We start from the raw sequence: 24,923 nt of genomic DNA, 5'->3' as shown, positions 1-24,923 counted from the left end.
GCCCATACTACAGCCCAGCAGCCGTGTCAGAGATACTGGAATGTTGATGGGCAGTATATCCAGAGGCTGGGAGGGAAAGGCTGAGCAGGGCTAGAATGGAGTGAGTGGAAATTGAAAGGGAGTGATGCAAGAACCCATGCAGGAGAGCCTGGTGACCACCTGGCTGTGGGGATGATGGGAGCACAGGGAAGAGAGGAGCTGGTTTCCGTCAGTTGAAGCGCCTTTGCTGTCAGGACTGTAGCCTGCCCCTGTGGGTGTCTTCCACGGACTGAGAATGCAGAACTGAGCTCAGGTGAGTTTAGGGCTGATTCAGCCTGGCGGGTGAGTCTGGGCAGCAGTGAACACCCCGGAAGAAGAGAAAGCCAGCTCTGACCTGATGGAGAGCGTCCAGCGTAGGTGGCGAGAAAGAAGCAGCACCTGGCAAGGGGCCAGGCAGGCCTGAGGGCAGCGTGAGGGCTGGGCAGCTTGGGGCTGGCTGTGGAAGGGCAGGTGATTTGAGTCAGTGCCCACCGTGGGCATACAAAGCTGTGAAGGAACACGTAAGCTGACTTTAGTTGCTGAGTCTTGTCTCGTCTGTACACTGTTTCAGTTGGAAGGGAAAGGGTGATGGGGAGAATGAGGCCTGAGGGAAGAAGGCAGATGTTGGCCTCCCTGAGCAAAGAGGAAGGTCAGAGACCTGGGGCCCTTGATTCCCACCCCAAATCATCGTTGAGTGCCCCATCCTCCCGAGGCAGGAGTTGGTGATACCGTCCACCTAGTTACGTAAAGGAGAAGCTGAGAAGCCGCCCTCCATCCTCTTTGTCCTGACCCTCTACGTTTTGGTGTGTGTGTGCAGTGCTGGGGGGCAACTCCAGCTGCTTTTGTTTCAGAACTATATCCCAGATCCGCCTTCTTCATCTCTGCTGTTCTTCTGTTTCAGGACTATGTCCCCCATCCGCCTTCTTCATCTCTGCTGTTCTTCTGTTTCAGGACTATGTCCCCCATCCGCCTTCTTCATCTCTGCTGTTCTTCTGTTTCAGGACTATGTCCCCCATCCGCCTTCTTCATCTCTGCTGTTCTTCTGTCTCGGGACTATGTCCCCCATCCGCCTTCTTCATCTCTGCTGTTCTTCTGTCCTCCCTGCGTCTGCTCAGGCTCTCCCTCTGCTCTGCGCTCCCAGGAGCCAGTGATTTCCTTAAAATGTACTTCTGGTAACCTCACTCTTGGGCTGAACCCCTCACTCTCAACCCTCCATGGGCTTTCTGTTGTGCTGAGAATGAATTTACACCTCCTGGTAGAACCCAAGATCCGCAGGTCTGACCCCACCAGCTCTCCGGCTTCTTCTCACACCGCTCCTGTCCTAACCCTCAGATCACTGTACACAGCCAGCCCCTTCCTGTCCTGGAGACGAGGCGCAGGTGTCTCCAGCTATAATGGTGCCTGCCTTGCAGGCAGAGGGAGCAGCCTGTGCAGAGGCCCCAAGGCCAGAAGGAGCTGCTGCCTGTTTCAGGATGGAGAGATGGGAGGCCACAGTGGCCCGGGGCACGTGGGGCCACGGGAGGGCGGGGAGGAGGGCAGACTGTCTTTGAGGTGCCAGGAGGGGTGTTAAGCAGAGGAGTGATGTGGAGAATAGACTGTGGGGAGCCAGTGGCTCTGAGTGTGCACTTGTGAGCCCATGTGAGCTGCTGCTCCATGGGAGGAAGTGTAGATTTTACTAACGTTTGTTCCCTAGTGCCCAGCGTGGGCCCTGGCACAGGGAGCGTCTGCCTGGCCTTAGGCCACCCTCTGCCCCAGTGCTACGGTGGCAGTACCCGCACCGCCGCACGCTCTAGGGCCCCTCTTGTAAGATCTCTTAAGGAGCCTGCAGTCCCCCAGAGGCTGCTCCAGAGGGACACACGCCTTTGAGCTGGATTTCGGTTTGGGGCACTTGAGTGTCATGTTGTCATTCTGCCATGTAAGCATGTCTGAGGAAGGCTTAAGGTCAGATGGTGTAGGCAGCAGGTAAGGCTCTCTGTTCTCAGCTCCTGGGGTTGTTGGGGGGGGTGGCGCTGGAGAGGGGGCTCTGAGTTCACTGGAGACTCTGAATAAGAGCCACCCTCAATCTCTGGGCAGGGAAGGAGCTGGGCTGCTGGAGGCAAGGAGGTGGATTTGTTAAGTTTGACAAGTTTCTGCTTAATGTCTTTGATAAGTTGAGAGATGAAGACCAGGGAGGAAGACGGGTGACGAGAGGAGGGCAGAGGCTGAGGTCAAGCTCTCCAGCTGGCCCTGTGTCATCCTGGGCATCTGAACAGAGGCTCACACAGGAGGAAGGAGCAGCAAGAATCTGGAGGAGAGACACCCGGTTGTAATCTGGTGGGATGTTGTTCTTTGGGTGAGGTCCTGACTGGTGATTACCGAGTGTCAAGCCAGTATTGACAACCACTGTTTCCCGTCCCCAGCTTCAATGTGGGAATGAGTTTTACTTCTGTTCTCTGGGGCCACCACTCCCTCCTGGTGAGACTTTTTCTGGGATCATCTTTTGCCAGGGTGTGGATGAGAGCCTTGCCGGCTTTGCAGTCATGGGCCTGGGGAGGTCCTGGCTTGGAGGTCAGACAGACTCAGTCCAAACCCTAACAGGGCCACTGGCCAGCTGTGGGGCCTTGCTGTGTTACTCAGCCTCTGTGTGCCTTCGGTTTCTCATTTGTCGAATGGGCTATTAATAGGCCCCTGCTCAGGGAACAGAGTGTCATAATACCCTAGAGAGCAGATGTGGGTGCCTGGGCAGGAGAGCTCTGTAAGTATTGGCCATGATGGCACTCCCTAAACCCAGGCCTGTTCACACCGACCATTGTACTGGTGGCAAGGCCACCTTCACCTCCAGATTCAAGGCTCCTTCCAAGGACCTCTGTTACCTGATTCTCTCTCACCCCGAACCCCTGCCACGCTCACCTGTGGTCTTCTAGAACTCTCTCTCTCCATCCGTAGCTTCAGATGCAGAGAGGAAAGGGCAAGATTTGAAGCTGGAAAAACTCAGTGCGACAGTCCTTGCTTATAGTCATCTGAGGAGACCAGGTTAACACACACGAAGCAGTTAGGATTCAACAAAAACAGTATGTAAGGTGTACATGACTCCAAAACATTAAGCCTTTGAAAATCAGTCATAGTTGGGCCTCTGTGGCCAGTGAGTGCTCTTCTTCAGGTCAGAACCTTTGGACGTTACTGACACACGCCTCCAAAGTGTTTGAAGGAGTTGGGAGCCACTTCAGAGCTGGTTTGCGGGGCACGAGCAACTGGCTGCTGGTTTGTTTTATTTTTGCAGTTATACCTTCTCCCAGATCCAAAATGGGTTCAACTTATCTCCATCTCTTATATTAGAATGGGCCTTGAATTTGTGTCTGTTTCTAAAATAACCTAACCCCTTTATCAAGGGATGAAAAATTGCTGTTATCTAGGAAACTCCAGAGAATATTCTGCAGGCTCTGTTGAAAATGAGGGAATTTTAGAGAAGAGCACGAGCAGTGTTAGCACTGTTGGAATAAGTGTGGTCTCGATGGGACCTCCTTGAAGGGGACCCGCCTCTGGGGAGGTGAAGTCTTGTGGTTTGCTGGGAATTATTTATAGTATCGTCACGCCTTGCGGTGATAGAGTGCCGCTGTCTCTAGCCGCTGGGAGGGCTGGAAAGACAGATACCAGTGGTTGCTCAAGTGTTCTGACGGGGTCAGAGAACTTCTGCTCTTAACCCCTCACTTTCTAGGTCTTTCTAGGTGTGGGGCACTGGGCAGACACCTAATGTCTCTGGGTCTTACTGTCCTTAGATTAAAAATGAAGATAATAATGTCTATTAATGCTTCCCTAACAAGGCTTTTGAGGAGAAGCAAATATAATTATGACTGTGAAAGCATATTTAAATGTAGACATATCAAGTAATGAGTCATAATACAATGAACTGACGGGGACCTTGGGCAGGACTTTGTGTCTCTGAGCCTGTGTCCGTACCTGTAAACGGAGGTGATAACACCAGTTGTGTCTGCCGCACAGTGTGGTTGTCGGGGGTGAAGTGGATCCATCCTTGTGGATGAGCTTTGCAGATGTGTGTGCTGCGTGTGAGTCAGTCATTGATGCTTCAGGGGAACACATTGGACATTGTTACTACTCTTAAGTGAGGTGGGGCTCCATGGAGAAGGTAGATGTGAGAGGAGAAGGGGAAGGTGGAGAGGAGGTAGAGGGAGGAAGAACATTCTAGAAAATCTCGGTGGCCTTTTTCAAGCCTCTGTCTATCCTCTAAGCTAGAACTGGCTGAATAGCTTCTCCTCGTCTTTGCCTGTCCCACCAAATGGGGTATCCCTCACAGCCCCGCCCTTGGGCTTTTCCCTCCAACTCAGTGCAGTGAACATTTATCGAGCATCTCTTGTTAGCCACAGTCTCTCACAGGGGACACAGAAATGGGATCATGTAAGTTACTAATTGTATAAAAAAGTAAAACAGTAGTGTTGAGGGAGAGAGTTGTCTTTGGGAAGGCTTCCTGGAGGTGGCAGTCTCTGGGCTGGGCATGAGAAATGAGTCAGCTTTTGCCAGAAAGCCAAGGGCAAGAGAGCGGGGTATTCTAGGTAGGAGGATGGCAGGAAGGAAGGCTTGGAGAGGAGACAGCAGGGCTTCACCTGTTTTCACTGAGGGGGTGGTTCCCATACAACCCATCTTCTCTGCAGAAACCCAGTTCCATGCCTTCAGCCAGCAGTCAGACATTCACACATTTATCCTGCTTCACTTCCAACACCTCAGATAGCAGTCATAAACGCAGACATATCGCCCTTTTGCTCCCCTAGACCTGGCCTCCCTTTGCCTGATAATGGTCCTGTTAATCTCTCCAATGCACGTTGAAAACCCCCGTCATCTTTTTCGCTGCCTTTCCTCACTCACGGGTAATCATTGTGGACTCTTCCCTGCCTTCTTTCCTCCCATCCTCCCTTCCTCCCTTTCTTCCTTCCTCCTCCTGAATCCCATCACTTGTTAATCAAATGGAATTAAGTTCACATAACTCCATTCTGATGGTGGGCGACCCAAGCTGTCATGGTGTGTCATCCCACTTGGGTAGTGAAGCTGCAGTGTGGAGCCCGGATCCCTTGGCGGACGTCCTGGAAGCAGGAGGTCTGCAGCCCTTTCCCGCTTTCCCATTCACAGGTGTCTTTGTTTCGCTTCTTCCTTTTCTAACCTTCATTCTTTATTTCCGTCGTTTTAATCAGTCTTTCTTTGGAGTTGGACAGACCTGGGTTGATGTCTAGGGATTCTATTTGCCATGTAACCTTGGCCAGTTTACTTATCTCACTGCGCCTCAGTATCTTTATCAGAAAACAGGGCTATTAATGGTGCCTACCTCCCAGGGCTGCCAAGAGGATTAGCTGGGATGGTCCCTGTGAAGTGCTGGCACGTGCCTGCTGGAAGCCAGTGTTCCCCTCATCTGGGCTGCTGTAATAATAACCAATAATTACCCTACTCCGGTGGGCGTCTTTTAAAAAAATTCCCCCTGGGTTTATCTCTCCCTCCCTCTGTAAGTTTCTCCCCTTTGTCTTATTTCTCTTTTCAGCCCCATTCTTTTCTTCTCCATTTTACTTTGTTTTTCACTGGCTATGGCAGGTGATTTTTCAAGTATTGGTTTTATTTGAATCGAGTGTCAGGTTTCTCAACCTTAATTTTAAAAGGCTGTTAGTAAACTTTTAATGTATCTCCCAAAATTGGTTTTCCTTTGCCCCTGCCGGCTCCCAGTGGGCCCACGCCGAGCCCCCCACCCTGGTCCCATGAGAGGCAGTGACCACGGCGACCACCTCTTCTCTTCTGCAGTCCAGGCCCCAACGTGGGTCTGAGTGTACATTTTCTAACCCTGTAAACTTTCCGGACAAATGATGCTTCTCGGGTTTCCTCGGAGGCCTGACCACCTCTCGTAGGCCGGTGGAGTGACGGGACTGCAGACTGTAAAGGCACCGGCGTCTGGCTCAGTCCACCCGCCGCCCCGGTAGCGCCCAGGCTTCCTGCCCCCTCCCCGTGCCTCTCCCCCTTCCTCCTCGGAACCAGGATGTTTTCCTTGCCTCTTTATTGTTTCGCTAACCTGGCAGGCCTCCTTTGGTGGAGCCCTGCCACCAGGCTTCCTCTCTGGGTGTGAGCGAATGGCAGAGTGGCCACGCGGGAGGCAAGGAGGCCGGCTCCCCACCCCGAACCTTCGCCTCCAGGCGCCGCTTGCTTCTGCCTCTTTCTCAAAGCGGCATCTTTGCTAAGGAGCCTCCATTTCAGCTCCTCTGTGCATGTTTATTTTTCAGAGGGTAAAGTGGGACAAAGAACACCAAGGCACAAGGTATACAGGCTCCCTGCAGAAAGCCTTTTGTTTACTTACATAATCAATGGGAATCTTCTGACCTTTGTCCTTTTAAAGGTCTTGGTCCCCCCTTAAACCTATAGAATTATTTTTAAAGCAAGGAGCATGAGGTCACACCAAGGTCCTTCATCTTTCATTCCTGCATAGATAGGCAGCCTCTTTCCTTAGCACCCCCCGAGGCCACCTCAGGGGTGATTCCCTCTCTGGAAGCCTGATCCCAGTCCCGGGTGGGCTCCAGGTCAGGCAGACTCCCGGTCAGTCCCGCAGGCCTGCCTTTGTCCCCGGAGGATGGTCAGCTGGACAAAAGCTGACTCTTTCACTGGGAGGGGAGGATAATGTGCCTTGTAAAGTTTATGCTTCTCATGACAGGAGGCCTTTCCAGGGGAATCTTTTAAAAAAATCACATCATCGGATCTTGAGTCCAAACACTTCTCAATGTGTATGGTTTTTCTTAGGGCTGCTCCTTTCAGGGTAAGAACAAGGAAGGAAACGAAACTCCCCGAGAGCCCTGGACAGTCCAGATTGAGAGCTGAGTCTTTTGTTCACACAAACTCATTTGGCTCCTAAACGTCCTCCACCCAGAATCATTACATCCGCAGCAGCATTTCAAAACACTGCCCAGAGTGTCCCAGCTGAGCAGGCGGCTGCCTTGCTGGTGAGATTGCAGCCACCCTCCCCCCACACCCCCAAGGTTCCTGCCGGTCCCAGAGCATCCCGCCACTGGCCATCCGGCCTGAAATCCCCCTCATCTGGAGGATTCCTGGGGTGCAGGCCGTGAGGCCACCAGGGCCCTGCTGTGGAAGGCCTGGGACTGGAGGAGGGGGCAGCAGCCGGGGAGGGAGAGTGGGGTTCTGGTCTTAGCTCCGCACCTTCCAAACTCCCCCAGCACCTGCTCTGCCTCACTGGGCCATCATCTCAGCAGCACCAGAGGGATTTATTTCCATAGTTCAGCTTTCCTGAAGCTCCTTGACGCAAGATTCCAGTGTCTTGTGTGTGGCTGATGCTCAGTAAACATATGTATTTTTTTAATTGTGAAAAAATGTGTCATGTGACTTCCCAGTGGCTCAGTGGTAAAGAATTCACCTGCCAGTGCAGGAGATGCAGGAGACGTGGGTTCGATCCCTAGGCCGGGAAGACCCCCTGGAAGAAGAAATGGCTCCTCACGCCAGCATTCTTGGGAGAATCCCATGGACAGAGGAGCCGGGTGGGCTGCAGGCCCTGGGGTTGCAGAGTCGGACACGACTGAGTGACTGAGCACGCGCACCATTCGTAGTATAAAATTTACCATTTTAACTGGCCATTTGTCACATTCACAGTGGTGTACAACCATCACCACCACTCATTCCCAGAACTTTTTCATTTTCTAAACAGAAACTCATCAAGTATTAACTTCCTATTCCTCCCTCCCTCCAGCCCCTACTAACTTCTGTTCTACTTTCTCTCTGTATGACTTTTATCTATTCTAGGTACCACAAAGAAGCAGAATTATGTAGTATTTGTCGTTTTGAGTTTGGCTCATTTCACTTACCAGAATGTTTTCAGGTTTCACCATGGTGTGACGTGTGTCAGAGCTTCCATCCCTTGTAAGGCTGAGTAATATACCGTCGCATGCGTGCACCACGTTCGTTTATCCGTCTACCTGATGACGGGCCCTTGGTCTGCTTCCACATTCTGGCTACTGTGAATAACGCTGCTGGGAACATGGGTGTACACGTATCTGGCATCTTGATTCCCTGCTTTCAGCTCTTTTGTATGGATGCCTAGCAGTGGAATTGCCGGATCGTATGATAAGTATATGTCTCCGTTTTTGAGGAATCACCAAACCATTTTCCACAGTAGCTACACCCTTTTATATTCCCTCCAGCAAAGCACCAAGGATCCCAATGTCTCCATATCCTTGCTAACACTTCTTGTTTTTCACTTTGTTTGGATAATCTCTATCCTATTGAGTGTGAAAGTCAACATATTTTTAAAAGCTCATAAATGGCACTGACTGAATTGTGGACTTAGAACTGTTACTGCCCCTCTTGGGCCTCAGTCCTGTCATGTGAGGGCCAGAGTAGTTGGTTGCTGGGGTCCCTGAGGACAGAGATCACCTCTGAAGAGGGATGAGGGCGCCAAAGACCACACAGCCGAATTCCCAACTGCCCAGAGCAAATAAAAGCCCTTGGGTGCTAGCTAGTGAAACAGGTCACACACCAGACATTACATAGTTTGGGAAGAGCTGGCTGAGCTGCTCTCTGTCCTGACTGGTGTTCACATAGGTGCGTTAATTAGGAAAGACTGGAATGAAAGAGCTGGCCTCTCGTCTCTACTCTGACACTTATTGTCTGGGTTATTCTGGGCAAGTGACCCTGATACTGAGCCTCAGCCTTTTCTTCTGTAAAATGGGGTAACAATTCCTATCCTACTGCACTCAGTGTCAGGCTCTAATAGGATATTTTAGCCCCCTCCCCCAAAGTTATCCCATAAAAGGTACTTTGCAGATTATGAATGTATGAGATTTCTTGATAACACCTCTGAGAATAGGAGCCTAGTTTCCTTCTCCCTTAAAGTTCTTGTGAACAATATCCTCCTCCTCTTGTGGTTTCCAGCCAAAGGAATTGAAAAGAGAAGGGACTCACAGTCTCTCTCTGATAAAGTCTCATTTCTTCCCTCCCTGTGTGAGCAATTGAATTTTAGGAAAGTCTTTGAAAATTACAAAGAAACTGCTATCATAGTTTTAAGAAGCCACATTGGCACATACAACCGTGCAGATACAGGCACCCAGCTCCGCAGTGCTCTGATGAGCGTTCCCAGGTTGAGAATCCCAGAAAAGGTGGCAGGAATGGGGAATCCCTCAGCTGACTGCGCTCAGGGCTCAGTGTCTTATTGACCTCGCAGAGCCTCTCCCTGGGGAGCTTTAACCCCTAGCCCTCTGACCTTCACCTTCCATCTTCCAAGCAACAGTCACCAAAGTCCTGGGAACTTCAGTTGACTCTGGCCTTTTTGCAGCCCTGCTGTCTGTGGCCTCTCTCTGCTGTATCTCTGCACACACTGCCTTCCTGACTCCTGCTTTCAATGTCATCCTGTCCTTCCCTTGTCATCTGTGTCTCTTTAACTGGCACTTCTCCCACCCAATTCTAGTTCTCCGCTCAGTTCAGTCCTTGCCCTGCTTTCCCCTTCACCTGCCGCCCCTGTGCCCTTCCTCCTGGGATAAATTCATCCTCCATCTCTCTGCTACTCCTTCCTTATTATCGTCCTTTTCATTACTCATGAAATTCATCTCTTGAGTTAGAAGCTAATTTAGATGTCCTCTTGTTCAGTCTTCTAGCTAATAACACGCAGCTGCTGCCAGGCCAAGTCTGTCCGATTCCAGAGCCCACGTGATAGGCACTGTCTCACTGCTTTTAGAAGCTGGGAGTGCAGCTGGGCTGAAGGCTACAGTTTGGAGGCTGGTGAGACTTCCTCTGGCCCTGCTCGTTGGTTAGTGCCTCGAAGGCCCAGTGTCACCGAATAGGCTGAGGTGTGATGGAAGGAGACCTGCGTTGATTGTTTTCTCTCTGCTGTTGAGCTGTGACCTTGAACAATCAATCTTTACCCCTTAGTCTCCCTCATGTGCCATGACACCCGCTTGACCAGCTGTCACGTGTGTTGAGTGAGCTAACACAGGTGAAAACACTTAGCACTGTGGCATGAGATCTGAATCTAAATGGAGGGAAATGAACATAAAGCACTTGTGCTTCAACTCTGTGCCCCAGAAGCAGAGGGTGTAGCTGGCAACACTTGACTTGGGGCGGCCGCAGCGGTAGGTGGTACCTCGGGGGCGGGGGTGGCCGGGCTGCCTGGAGGAAATTGCCTCTGTGGATGACACGGCAGGCTCTCCACACACACCCACTCTGCTGCTCAGGAGCAGTGCGAGCCAAAAACGCTCAGATCGGGGGGTTGGGGGGCGAGGAGTCGACTCTGTAGCAGCTGCTAATTAGGAAATGCTACTCGCAGGCAGTGCTAGCACCCCTGACGATGCTGGTTCACAAACAGATGTTTCAGAACATTAAGACATTACAGAAGTGGAAGCTGTCAACTTGGAAAAAAATAACACAGGCAAAGCAGTAAAGCTCTCTTGTTAATGTAATCTCCATTCATGGTACAAGGGAAAGTGGTGGCCCGACACCAGGAGCTGAGCACAGAGGGAAGGATGGTAATTTCCAGTTCTAGAGACACCTGGGAAATGGCCATCTAAACTCTGTTATGAGGCTGGTCGTGTGGCTCAGTTGCCACAGGATGTGAGTGGGGTTTGAGTAATCGCCTTTGACCCCCCCAGGGAGAGGGATGGGTGAGGTGAGGTGAGGAGTGCCAGCCCCCCTGCGCCTCGGGACGCCCCTTCCCACCCAGAGGCTGCGCCCGTGCCTCTGGTGGGGCAAGCCTCTTCTGCTCACTGTCTGGCTGGCCCAGGCTCCGCGGCCTGAGGCATACCTTCTCTGTTTCTCGAGAGCCGATTTCTCTTTTCCACCAAGAAGAGCAGCTTTCCGGATACCTGCCCCTGCATGTGGTGGTTTCCTGTAGAGTCCTGTTCACTTTACCCTGAGTCGTTCTCCCACTGAGGTTTTTACACCTGCGCTGAAAAAAGGAGCACACCTCAGGCAAAATTTAGCCACAGGAACCCTAAACGACCCAGGGCTTCTGTAAGGAGCCGTCCTTGGACGTCAGTAAATATTTCAGCACTTGACTGATTCCTTTTCCTGAGATAGAGCCTGGAATGGTGCAAAGCACTTAACGGTCACAATCAAGACCTTGAATAGCAGAGAGGGTGGGCTGGGCTCTGCCTGCCCCCACCGCGTGGTTAGTGAGTCCCTTTTCTGAGAAATAGTTCATCTGCAATAAAAGGAGTAGGGATACCTCCAGAGTTAAGGGGTGGGGAAGCAGTGGGATACTGTTCCTTGGGAATTCCAGGCCAGGGCCATCAGGGGCTTGTTTTATAAAATTTTATTTTTATTTTTATCAAAATTACGCATGGTTTAAAGATTGAGTACGTTTCATATGGCTATTATAAAAAACACTGACCACTCCTACCATTATTATTTTCTGCTTCCTACTTTCAGCCCTTTTAACTGGTTTTTTTAAGAATTATGTCCATACCTCTAAGTAGCATGCTTATGTCCCTGTTTATTGATTTTTTTTTTTTTGGTTTTGGTTTTAGGCTATAGTCATTGATTTCTCTTGGTGGAAATTTTATATCATTCCAAGCTCTCCCAGTTTTACTCTTTAGGGTCAGCTTTAAAATGCATTGTGACACAGCTTAAAGTCACCTTTCTCCTACACGACACGCTTCACAACATGACTCTGATCATCCCACCTGACTTATGTGTTATGTTTACTCTGTCTTGTCTTCTTAATCCAACAAATGAGAAATTGCTGCTTTATAAATTCAGTGCTTCTTTGGTTTTATTGCTCATTATTTTTTTCTTGCACCTTATAGCTTTCACCTAAAATGGCTTTTTTTGCTACTTGAAGTAAATTCTCCGTCATTTCCTTTAGTGGACGTAGTTGACTAACCCAAATCTGACTGAAAATGTTTCTGTTTTGAAAGATAGTTTCAAGACAGTTTTCAAATATAATTCTGTCAAGTATACAATTCCAGTTTTTTTTTTCTCTCAGCACATTACAAATATCTATCCACGGTGGCCTCCATTGTTGCTATTGAGAAGTCAACCGTTATTTGAATTATCATCTTCCCTAGCTGCTTTGTCATTTTTTCCTCCTGGTTGTTTTTAAGACCTAGTGTTTGTGATTTTTCTGCCCTTTCTCTGTGATATGGGCTTATATTTTTTTTTAATTTAGCTTCCTAAGGATTTGTTGGACTCCCTTAGCCTGAAGACATATACTTTTTATCAGTTCTGAAAAATTCTTAGCCATTACTTTTTTGAATATTACTGTTCTTCTTTTTTCTCATCTCCTCTCCTGCTGCTGCTAAGTCGCTTCAGTCGTGTCCGACTCTGTGCGACCCCAGAGACGGCAGCCCACCAGGCTCCCCCGTCCCTGGGATTCTCCAGGCAAGAACACTGGAGTGGGTTGCCATTTCCTTCTCCGTTGCATGAAAGGGAAAAGTGAAAGTGAGGTCACTCAGTCGTGTCCGACTCCTAGCGACCCCATGGACTGCAGCCCACCAGGCTCCTCCGTCCATGGGGTTAGCCAGGCGAGAGTACTGGAGTGGGGTGCCATTGCCTTCTCCCGTTTCCCCTCCTAGAACTCCAGTCAGATATCTGTTGTACTTTCTCACTGGATCTTCTTGTCTCTTCATCTCTTTTTCATATTTTCTGTCTCTTCATATCTCAGCATTCTCTTGTTATCTGTCTTGTAATTCTTAATTCTCTTTTCAGCTGTATCTAATCTGCTGTTGAGTTTCCTAATTTTAATTATTATTTTTTCATTTCTAGAGTTTCCATGCAGATGTCTTTCAATTTTTAGCCGTTATTTATAGTCTTTTTCTCTCATTTTCAATTTTTTCTTATTTATCTTCATGGAGTTTTGTATGCTTACATTCTTTGTCTGATAATTCCAGTAGTTGAAGTCTTGTCTAGTTTGCCGACTTTTGCCCACAAATGCCTTTTTCTTGTTTATTTTGTGATTTTTTTTTTACTGTGATTTCTTATTCCTTAGGATTTTATCCAATTTTATAAAATAGGATTTTATCCAATTTTAAATAATAAAATAAAAATAAGGTGAAGGTATGTTCACCTAAAGATCATTCGCATTTGTTCCTCCCAAGTACTCAGAGACACTGTATATCAGCTCCACTTTTTCCTCCCCATTAACAGTGTGTGTGTGTGTGTGGTTTGTGATATAATTTGCATACCATAAAATTCAGCATTTTAAAGTACAGGCATACCTCTGAGATATTGTGGGTTTAATTCCAGACCACTGCAATAAAGTAAATATCACAGTAAAGCAAGTCACATGAAATTTTTGCTTTTGCAGTGCATTTAAAAGTTATGTCTAAAATATACTGTAGTCTGTTAAGTGTACAATAGCATTATGTCTGAAAAGCACAATGTACATATTTTAGTTAAAAATAATGCTTTCGGTACCAGTAGACTTGATTGACACAGGATTACCACAGACTTTGAATTTGTAAAAAAGTGCAATATTTGTGAGTTACGGTAAAACGAGGTATGCCTGTATATAATTCAGTGGTTTCTAGTATATCCACAAGGTTCAGGACCACTTTTTAAAACATATCTGTAATAATTTTCTTGGTGTATAGTTGATTTACAATGTCATTAGTTTCAGGTGTAGAGCAAAGAGATTCAGTTACACAAATATGCATTCTTTATTGGATTATTTTCTCCTATAGGTTATCACAGAATATTGGGTAGAGTCCCCCGTGCTATGCAATATGTTCTGGTTGGTTGCCTATCTTATTTGTACTAGTGATTTATCCCTTCCCACTATGTTTCCCCTTTGGTAACTGTAAGTTTGCTTCTGATATCTGTAAGACTGTTTTGTGAATAAGTTCATTTGTATCATTTTTAAAAATTAGATTCTAGCTATGAGTGATATCATGTGATATTTGTCTTTCTCTGACTGCCTTACTTCACTTGGCATCATAATCTCTGTAGGATCACTTTTAAATATACCCTTGGCTTGAGGTTTAGACCACGCAGGTGTTGTATGTGCTGCACACCCACATAAGGGCTAGCTTTATGGTTATCAATTCTTGGGTGAGTTATTATTTTTCTTCCACCTGAAACCAAGATTGAGGGGCCAGATTTCTTGCTCTCCTCTTTGGCAGGGCAGGTTTGTTTCTACTTGCCCTACATCCAAGGTATAGCCCTGGTCCCAACTTCATATAGGAGTTTCCTCTCAGGCTCCCTCCTATCTCGTGCATCCCTGTGGCCATCAGGACAGAAGTTGAAGGTCACAAATGATGAGCAGGTGCCCCAGAGCAGCTGCCAGCTTTGGAGTTAGCTCACCTCTCTGAATTCCAGCTCTCAGTTCATTTTTGACCTCACCAGATTTGCTTGCTAACTCAGCAATGCGTTTAGAAGTATTTTTTAAAAAGCATTTTATTCAGCGTTTTTAGTTGTTGTTCGTGGCAGGGTTATTCAGGATACTGCAGGACAATAGTCTACCTTTTAGTTTTGTTTATAGTGTGCATTTTTCCTGCCTTCTGTTTTTAGTCAGCCCTCCAGGGAGACAGCATGGTTCAGTGATAGCCATGTCCTGTCTTCATGTGGCCATTCTTTTCCGTTTGAAGACTGGAATTCCTTGAGCTGATTGGATCTTGGGGCGCCCATCTCTTGCTCCCTGAAGAAGACGTTGCTGCTTCCAGAAGCTCAGCCATGCTGACCATTGGTCAAGCCTCAGACTCATCTGCAGGCTGTAAATAGAGCTAACTTCATTTCCTTCTCTTTGCTCATGGCTTACCAGTTTTGGAGCAGGGGTTTTTAAGTCCCTTCTGCCTCCTGACAATCACTTTTTTCTGGCTTCTTTTGAGAATAACTTATCTCATTGTGCCAAGTTGACCAAGAGGGTAGGGAAGGCATTTTCAGATCCTTTCTGTCCTCTAGGGAGGTCAGCTGGCCTTTGCAGCTCAGAGAGGAAGAACAAAGGTTACATGCTGTGTGGGTCACTCACTGCTGTCCATAACCCTAGAGTTCCACGTTGAACTTATGTACTTGGCGGCTGCCCTGGAAATACCACTCCATATCCCATTTCTAGCTGAGTGTGGACCTTGCCTGTCTGGGGCTAGGCCCCAAGGGAGCTCAGATGCCTAGGAAACGCCCTTCTCCTTAGGAAGCTTCTGTTAATTATCAGTTACAGGAAACAGAATAGGAAGCATGGAAAAAGCAATTCTCAAGGGGGTTGGGGAGGAAATGATTCCCTTAGGAAAGGTCATCAGAATCTCTTTATGGAAGAATTTATAATCAGCACCCCTCCAACTCCAGTCTGTGCATCATTGCTTCAGGTAGGAGTGGGTCAGAGTGGGGCAATATCGAAAACCTCTGCTCTAGAATTGCACTGTCTATATGGCCTCATGTGGCTATTGTGCCCTTGAAGTGTGGCTGGCAAATTACTCTCTGGACTTTAAAGGTTTAATTCCAAAAAAAGAATGCAAAATATCTCAACAGTTTTATATCAATTACATATTGAAGTATTATTTTGAATATGTTGGAGTAAATAAAATATTTGTTAAAATTGTTTTCACCCATTTCTTTTAAAAATGTGGCTACTGTAAGTTTTAAAGTTACTTATGTGGCTTGCATTTGTGGCTTACTTTATATACCTCTTAGACAGGGCTGATCTAGAAGATAACTTGCTCCTTTGGGGTGTGTGTGTGATATTTTGAGTTGAACTGTAGGTTCTGCCTGCAACATTTGCTGATCCAATGGTTGGCCATTTTTATCTGACTCATATAGGTAGAAGTGACTTCATTCATCCCTGCAAAGCTTTCTCAACACCACCCTTCAATCCTAAGCAGAAAGAAAAATATCATTCCCAAATGGGAACATAAAAATGGTTTTTTCAAGGAGCCATGTGGTCAGCAATGACTTCAAATTGGTCTCTTTCTATCAATTTTCATCACTTATTCTGTTTATTATAAAATTTAATCCTATATAATATTGTTGCTTTCTAATTTCTTCCCCTGGATTGCAAGAATAATTACTGTTGGAGAAAAAGAAAGGTGAAATTATTCTCCTTGAACCCGCTTCTCCATTGATGTATGTGCTTATGTACGTTTCTGAAGGTTTAGTGCTCTTTTCAGAAAGCAGTAAGTTCTCACTGATCCGTTTTCCTCTTGTTTCAGCTGTTGTAAAAAACCACTGGCTAGAAAGCAACACTGAACCCCAAATAGAAAACGTTACCTTTGATCAGAATCAAGTGGACTTTCCAACAGTGGTCTCCAAAGAGGGCGTCATGGTGCAGACCCCCAGGAAGAGCCATCCTTCTTTGGATGCTCCAGAAAACATCACCCTACAAACTGAAACAGCAGCTGCTAGAGGAATAAATGACTCTCTAAGGAGAACAGATTTCACCGTTCCCCGCTACGGGCCTGGAAGAACAACGACTCTGACTTCTCAGAGCAGCACCTTAGGTGAGTTTATGCTAATGACACTATTTTGTGCATGCATGTCCAGTCCTGGGAAACCAAATATCTGATGGTCTCTGCCTTCCTGCATCCTGAGTCACGATGCTCAGACAAGGGTCCTGGGACAGAGGACCACACTGTTCCTTAGGCTCCACCTGTGGCTCACTGTGGTTAGTTGAGTTGTAAGTATAGACCAGGGGAGGATGCAGATTTGCTGAGTGGCCTGACCAATCCTGTGGAATCTACATTCCATGGCCATACCAAATCCACACCATATTGGCTGTCCTGCCACACTCAGCCGTCTCCTAGGTACCAGGTCTGCTAGACTGCTGGGTTGTGTTGTTTGTGTTGACGTAGCTCAGATGGTTGTTCTCGTGCCAGTTGGCACAGCACAAAAAGTTTTGCCAATTTTAGCAAAGGATTTCAATAAGGAGCTCAGGCTGGATGAGCAAGATTTGATTGAAGAAGCGAAGACAAAGAAGGCTAGCACCGACTAGATACCCACTCAGTACTAACATATTTCGTCTCTCTGTTCTCACAGCAAGTGATGAGGTCACATTACTCTCATTTTAGGAATTTGGAAACTGAAGCTAGAGAAATCCATCAGTCCAATGTGTGCAGGTCAGACAGTTAACAGATTTCAGAGCTGAGATTTGAGCCTAAGCCTGTGTATCTGAGCAAGGTGGGAGGGGTGGCTGAGGAGTGCAATGCCTGGGTCATGTGAGCGAAGATACAGAGGAAGGAAGAGAATGTGGCCTCTTTGTGGGTGGTGAGGCCAGCAGCCTCCCTTGGGGAGGACATAAGTCACACACAGAGAAGAGGAGCAGTGGATAGAACAGTCATGTGGGTGGGGTTAGGCACAATTATCCAACACTTTGAAAACCAAGCAGTTTTGATTTGGTGGGATGGGGAATGCACTGAAGATTTTTGAACAAGGCAGTCACATGATTGAAGTGAATTTGGGCAGGTGCATCTGGCAGATGGGTAGACGATGTCTGGGGTGGGAGATGGAGCAGAAGTAACCTGGAGTCCCAGGGAGCACCCGGGCAGACGCAGAAAGCCGGATACCAGGTGCTAATGTATGGCCTGGTGTTAACGTTCGGTCTGGTGGCTTTGGGGATGGCGTGGAAGGAATCAGTGAAGACTCTTCACAAAGGAAAACTGATACACTTTGGTGATGACCTAAAGGAAGAGGCTGAAACCATCAAAGATGACTGCATCCCGCCTGAGTGATGGGAGGTCTGGCTGGGGGACTCAATTCTGTAAAGGGTGTATTGGGCAGTATTTTACATTCCATTTGTGAGTGATGGATATAGAGCCTAGAAACTGTGTGTGTTGCTGCCTGGGTTTGTTGGTCATTCAGATCGTGGAAATTTTGTGTTAAATTTAAGTAAATTCTGGGACCAGCTTTGTGGAATGTGGGTGATGTGTCGTGATCCAAAACCGACCTCTGGTTCCATGTCGTCTGATATTTAGCTTCTTTGTGCTCCTTTGTTGATAATTTTACCATAAAATGCAGAGCCTTTGTTTGCGAGATCTGAAAACAGCCTTTGTGTGGGTCTGTGGTCTCTGCTTCAGGAGGAAATTTTTCAAAGAATGAACAGTTGCTCCTAATTTCTAATCGTGTCTGTTTTATAGAGGTCAGAGGTGAGCTCACTCAAAGATGGTTCAGACGTTTGGAAGTCTGCTGGTGGAATTTTAATTGTGTCTGTCTACTTTCAGCCTGGGGAAAGCGTCAACTGCCATCCAGCAGTTCAGGGTCAGAAGCAAGAACTGCCCCTCTTTCCATGGAGAATGGAACATCCTGGGGTTCCCCAGCGGGGGGACAGGGGCTCCCCGAAGAAGTGACTGTGCACACCCAAATGGCTGCCACTTCAGTTTTGAGCCAGTCTTCTCTCCCTGCTGTGGAGGAGGGAGAAGAGACCGCACTCCCCAGGCAGAGAAATTCCTCAGGACCAGAGCCCTCCTGGCCGCCTCTCTCCAGGACATCGGCTTACTTCCCTCCCTCTGACCATCCCTCATGTGAGTGCTTCTGTCCCAGCTTCACCCTCTGAAGTCATGCAGAATAGAAATAAATAGCCCTGAATGTCCAGCCAGTTACATACTCACCACAGGGGCTACGGGGAAAGACTTTAAGCACCAGTGCAACGTATTGGGGGTTAAAAGTACAACCTGCACAATTTATCTCAGTGCTGAAGTTCATTTTTAAAATGTGTTTTCTTTACTTGTATAAGGAAGAAAATAATAGTTGGTCTGGTAGCTGCTCCAGACCTTTCTCTCCACCAGGCCCTGCTTTTTCCCCTTTCCCCTGCGTATACACATACACACACAACCAAGGCTGAGCGTGGCAGTATGTGTTCTTGCATTAGAGACCAGTTCCAGGGTGAATAAAATGGTGAACATTGTGCCATTCGATAGAGAGTTATATTTGTATTTCCTTATTATTGCAAAAATGTTTCCTTCAATGGCAAAGATAATACACAGTTATCATTTCAAGAAAACCCATACAGGCAGGTGTTTGCAAGGTTGTAGCGGCGGATCACTGGGCCCTTTGTGTTCCAACCCCTGGTCATCAGTTAAGTCTCCATGTAGGTGTCCCACCTCCACTGAGCCTTTCATCAACCCTCTGAGCCATGCACCAGGTCACACTAGCTTATCCTTATCCATCTTAGCCTTCTACCCAGCTGCACTGTAATCCTCTGAGGACACAGACTGTGTCTGTTACTTCTCTTAGGGTCCCCTGCCCCACAGCGAGGTGCAGTTGATGAGGAAGGGGTGAGCATGTGCCAAATATTACGGGGTTCATCCGGCCGCAGGCCAGTGCTGGAAACTTCGCCCATTTCTCTTCTACGAGGTTTCATTCTGAGCCTGTGCGTGCTACTTGTGTTTTCATCTGGATGCCGTAGGGAGCAGGGCCCAGAGGGTTGGAAGAATCCTTGGGAAATGGAGCTTAGATGGCTTCAGATGTTGCCATTTCAGAGGATGTTAGAAATACTTTACAGGACTAGGTTTATGTCATCAAAGTGAAAACGGAGACCCCCTCTGGAATACCTATTGAAAGCAACCCATTCCCCTTTCATATACTCTATATAGTTTCCTGCCAACTGGGTATGTATATAATTTATGATTCATATTTTTAGGGGATTGCTTTTAAAATTATTCTTAAACGTTGGTTAGATTGGATAAAAGCTGAAATCCTTTCCGGCTTCAAAGTCCTGTGGTTTGGTGGTTTAAGAACCACTTTACGAAATGGTGGAAAGGAAGCATTTTCTAGGAAGCTAAACTTGACTTTGGTCAGGGTCATTTAATATTTATACTTTAAATTCAACCCACTGCTGTGGTATATTTATTGTGGTGTATTTGAAAATCAGTCTGTGTTTCCAACTACTGGCCTTGACTGTAGTCATCTGTACTTTCAGAAAAGTGTTTAGCCCTCCAGTTCCTTCATCCTTTTAGAACCTCATACTTTTAAGTTTTGAAGTGGTCTACCATATCGTTCCTCTTCCTTAAATGCTTCGCTGAGCATTGCTCCTCCTTCTTAGTGAACCAGTTGTTCTGTGCCAGGTAGAGTCCCACCTCCCTCTTAGATACTGGAGGGGACTTTGGGTGCTGTTCAATGCAGGGAGACCCAGGCATTCAGGATGTGACTGCCAGCCATCTGGATCTAGCCTGCTAGCCCCATCCTGCTGCAGGGATGTACAGGGGCCATGAACAAGGGCCTGAGCCCGTGTGGAGATGAAGCTCTGCTTTATTATTTTGTTTATTTTGTGTTTTGTGCTGGGTCCTCATTGTAGCGTGTGAGCTTCTCTAGTTGTGGCCCATGGGCTTAGTTGCCCCTCAGCGTGTGGGATCTCTGTACCCTGACCAGGGATTGAACCTGCATCCCCTGTGTTGCAAGGCAGACTCCTAACCACTGGGCTACCAGGGAAGTCCCAAAGCTCTGCTTTATTTTGAGTGCTGGGCTGGTCCCTGCTGGCCTGCTAGCCAGAGCTCTAGTGTATCTTCTACCTCCCCTGAAACCTGAATTTTGAGATGTAGATTTCCTGACTGTGGGATCTAGGAGTTCTAGGCATGCAGGCGAGAGTGCTGAGAAAGCCAGCAGGACTTGGCAGACCCAGACTGGGAGTCACCCAACCCAGCTGGCCTCTCCGTGGGGAATCCAAGCCAAGAGGGAGTGTGGCGGGGGCGTGTACTTTGTGACACTTGGCTGCTTTGTCACTAGTGAATGTGACCCTGTGAAAGTCCTGGCACTTGGATCAGTCAGAGGACTGATGCTGCTCACTAGGTGAGCGCTAGGATGGCCAGCCAGTAACATGGCTTGGGGAGGATGGGGGTCCTTATTTGAAACAGGAAGGGATTAGAGCAGCTGATCCTGAAGATCCTTCTAGTTCCAGCGTCTATTATTCCAGACACATCAGCCTTTGTATTCTGTGACTCTTTTCACTTTTCATTCTGCTGCACACAGATGTACACACAACATAGCCTTTCTGAGGCTTGGGTAGCCAGGAGTTGCCTGCTTCCAAAAATAAATTACACGCTAATAAATATATGCATTAAATCAAGTATAGGCCTAGACAGCTAACTCAGATTTCAAAAACAGAGATCGGAAGCCATTTGAAATTATTTTGCGTCCTGCTTTTTTTTTTTCCTTCTCTACTTTTTATATTTTCTCGAATGACCATGTACTATTTGATAATTAGGGGGGAAAGTAAGCAAAGCAACTAATAGGGAAAAAAGTTCTCTTTTAAAGGTGAAAAGAGATATGTGTATGTTGAATTATGTGAGAGTGGCTACAGTTGAGCACTAAATTTAGTACCGAGCTTCCTGGAAACCAGGGCACAAAGTGGAACTGGGTGGGGTGTGATATATTGTCAGATAAAGTGAGTAATACAATTTCATCCATAGGCTTCAGTGTTTTGGGGGCAGTACCTTCTAAGAGGAATTTTATATAACGAATATTGAGGATCATACTAGAAAATACCTTCAATTGCTGTTTTGTGGAAATGGTGCTAATGTTCTTTAAAAGGTGATGTTTTCTATATATACTCAATAGGAACGGAGGGTGTAGTAATGGATCTCAACTCATGAAAGTGTTTCTGTGGGCAGCCGAATTGATATGGTCCAGGTAAATTGCTTTGTGGTGATTTCACTTTGTAGAGGAAGAGAATATAAGTAGCTCAGAAGGTTGTAGATTTAGCAATACCTTTCCCAAATATCAGCTGCTTCAGCAAGATTTTTGGCAAGTTCTGGATCACAGCCAAGTCAAGGGCAAGCATCGTAGTATGTGCCTGAGGCTCCAGTACATTGTGTTGTAATGGGAGAGGGACCCATATTCTTTCCCCAGAAGAGCAGGCATTCTTTTCACCTCTTATTATAAATATTAGGGAATTTAGCTTGTTTCTGCTCCCAGATGGATGGCCTTCTCATTTTTGAATGGCTGCTTCAAGGGTGGAAAATGAGCAAGGAAGGGCAATTATTAAATAATCGGTAGTGCTGGTCTGCTGATTAGAAACATGGTGCATTTCCCCCTAGATGTATTCAGCAGGTGCTCATTTGGTAACATAAGTGGTGATTGTAGGTTAGTGTGACCAAGCTTTTCTCCTTTTATTAAGAAGCGCCAACTCTACAGAAGTATCCACACTGCTTAGTAGCTTTACTGTGAGCATTGAATGAGATTATACAAATAAAGTCTTAGGTAGCACAATCTGTGGAGGTGTACGTAAAGTAGTGGCATATTGTTATTGGTTGAAAAGGCAGCTTGTAATACTGATGATAATGAAACGGTGAAACAGTGTTCCATGGAGCCTCAGGGTCAGGGAAAACCTAGCCATTTTCCTTTTGTGACTTTCAGCGGTTGTGATGTTTACGGGTGTATTTCTGAGGCCATTTGCTTTGCTGGACAGGTATTCAGGCTGAGTCCAATAAAACTGTCACTGTGCACTGAGTCAATGAAATAATGCAATTTACTGGGAAGAAAAGTGTTTTGAAAGAGCACTCAGCAATCCGATGGGGCTGTAATTGGTGGATATAGATGATGACGCTAATGAAGTTAGGTCCAAGAAGCTAAGTAGGTGAGTGAGGATTTGGGACATGTCTGTGTTGTGCTTTTTTTTTTTTAATACTGAACCTTTTTTGTTAGTTTGTAGCAGAGAAAGGTTTATTTCAGGGTTAAGCAAGGAGAATGGATGCTTGTGCTCAAAAACCCCAGGTCCATTTGTTTTTGTTCTTAAGTAACTCCAGTACTTTGGCCACCTCATGCGAAGAGTTGACTCATTGGAAAAGACTCTGATGTTGGGAGGGATTAGGGGCAGGAGGAGAAGGGGACAACTGAGGATGAGATGGCTGGATGGCATCATGGACTCAATGGACGTGAGTCTGAGTGAACTCTGGGAGTTGGTGATGGACAGGGAGGCCTGGCGTGCTGCGATTCACGGGGTCACAGAGTCGGACACGACTGAGCGACTGAACTGAACTGAAGGGATGGCTGTAGACTGCAACTATTTTTGTTTCCAGGTCTCTCTATTTGATTTAATTACTAGTTTCACGGATTGCCTGCATCTTCCTTGTCTCCCTAAAGGTCCAGCAACCCGAGCCACAGCCTGTGTTCTAGGTATACCTGGTTCTGTGGTTTTGTACAAAAGTAAAAGGAGCCTTTTTGTTTCCTGTGCTCACTCTCTATGTATATATTTAACTTTTATTTGTGCTTTTGTTATGACTGTGTATTGGACTGGTCTTCAAAGAAACGCTTATAATGAGGACTTTATTTTTTCCTTTCCTGGGTCATAATTAACAATTTGAAGCGTTTCATTTTATAGGTATACAGAGTACCTTTTTTAAAAATTTGGCTTAAAAAAGCACTCTTCCTTCTTGCCTCCGGGTCTTCTTGCCCACTCACCATGCTTCCCTGCAGTTTATTCCTGTTTGGCATGAGGCTTTCAGTGTACCCTTCTGGAGGTCTTTTCTCAGGGTGTCCTTTGGAAAGTTCTTTGTGAAAGGGAACCACCAGCAAGCCACTGTACTTCTGTAGAGCAGACTGTCCACTTTGACCAATGGTGTGTTATTCAGTTCTGGAGGCTCTTGACAACTGATCCAGTGTCTGCCGTCCCTTTCATCAGAAACATTGTTCCCAACCTGGAGTCTTTGGGACCCACTGGAGTGCTGTGTGAGCCAGTCTCCAGAGCTTCATGAGGTTAACTCCAGGGATGGAGCCTGTTGCTTTTGGGTGGAATTAAATCAAATCAGTGGGGTAATGATGAGTATCTCCTGCTGATTAGAAGCTCTGTTACTTAATAAATGCAGCTTGGTTAATGGTCTTGCGAAACGTCAGTTTTACAATGGCCCTGAGGTGGCAAGTAATAAAGAACTGTCGATGGTGGCAAGGCTGGGAATGACTGTTCTAGGCCACCATTGTTCTGACTGTGGATGCAAAGCCCAAGGCCTCCTCGCTGGTGACTGGGTCCCCTGTAATGCACCCACTTTTATGCATTTTTAGGTATAGGCTTTAATCTATAATAGCATTTGAACAAAAGGCTTACGTGGCTAAAAGAAAACAAAACACAGACTGTGTCTCAGTGGTCTGTCCTATATAAGTTATAAGGTGGAACTCAAGAACAGAAGTTTTTAGCTTCTTCTATATAGACTGACGCAAGTCGGGTCTAGAGGCTTTCTGCTGTCTTCCTCTTAGCTTGATCTGAAGCTTTCGTTGTGCTCAGCAAAGGACCTCATGCTTCTCCACTTAGCGCTGTGAAAAGAGGGAGAATGAGGGTGTTAGCTGTGTTTATCTTTTAGATCCACATTACATATATTCATCTATCACAATGTAAGTAACATCATTTGTATCCAGATACACCCTGGCTAGTCTTAAAGCATATTTTCTTCCGTTCTAGCTTCTGGAAGCATAGAGGATTTAAACAGCTCTACTGCTGTCCACAGCTCCTCGGTGAGTGGGACAAAGAGTGTCCATGTTGCCACCATGTTCACCAACAGTGTCCGAAGGACGCCCCAGTCTTCAGCCATCAGTCTGCAACCTCTGAATGAGACAGAACATTTCCCTGAGGACTCTGATATTGCCATAACTTCGTCATCAGTCCATCCTTCCCCCTCGGAGGCAGACTTGAGAAGAAGCAGTGGAGTATTCAGGAGCCCAGGGGATGGGGCATTCACAGGGCTGTCCACAGAAAGTGCATTTGGTCTTACACCTTCCAACGTCTCAAGGGAATTTTGGCAAAATGATTCTCCAAGTAAGTCTTCAATTTCTATTTGATGTATTATGGACATGTAAAAATTGTTGAATTTTCTCAAGGGGTCACTTCAAGACCATTTGTAATCTTTAAAAGAAAAAAAGACGACAACTGTGTTCTTGGATAACACTGTCTCTTTTATCTGGTAGACCACATTATCACATTTTGATTTTCAGCATGACAGTGTTGTGAAATTAGTCAAACAGGCATCATTCCTCCTGCTTTCTTGTAGATGAGGAAACTGAGGCTCAGCTGGTTTAAGTAGTGAGTGCCTGATCTTTATCTCACTCAC

The 24,923-nt window shown here is 46.7% G+C and overlaps 1 protein-coding gene across 1 annotated transcript in view; it reads left to right on the top strand.

Annotated features, from left to right (window-relative positions):
* Positions 1-24,923, top strand: part of HEG1 (heart development protein with EGF like domains 1) — a 94,588-nt gene that overhangs the window by 16,589 nt on the left and 53,076 nt on the right. The window contains exons 3-5 of the mRNA XM_018050126.1: positions 16,110-16,397; positions 18,114-18,413; positions 24,278-24,631. Coding sequence (XP_017905615.1) covers positions 16,110-16,397; positions 18,114-18,413; positions 24,278-24,631 — 942 coding nt within the window. The remainder of the gene's footprint in view (positions 1-16,109; positions 16,398-18,113; positions 18,414-24,277; positions 24,632-24,923) is intronic.

This window comes from Capra hircus, chromosome 1, assembly GCF_001704415.2.
Source record: "Capra hircus breed San Clemente chromosome 1, ASM170441v1, whole genome shotgun sequence".
Taxonomy (NCBI): domain Eukaryota; kingdom Metazoa; phylum Chordata; class Mammalia; order Artiodactyla; family Bovidae; genus Capra; species Capra hircus.
This window is presented reverse-complemented; position numbering and strand designations above follow the sequence as displayed.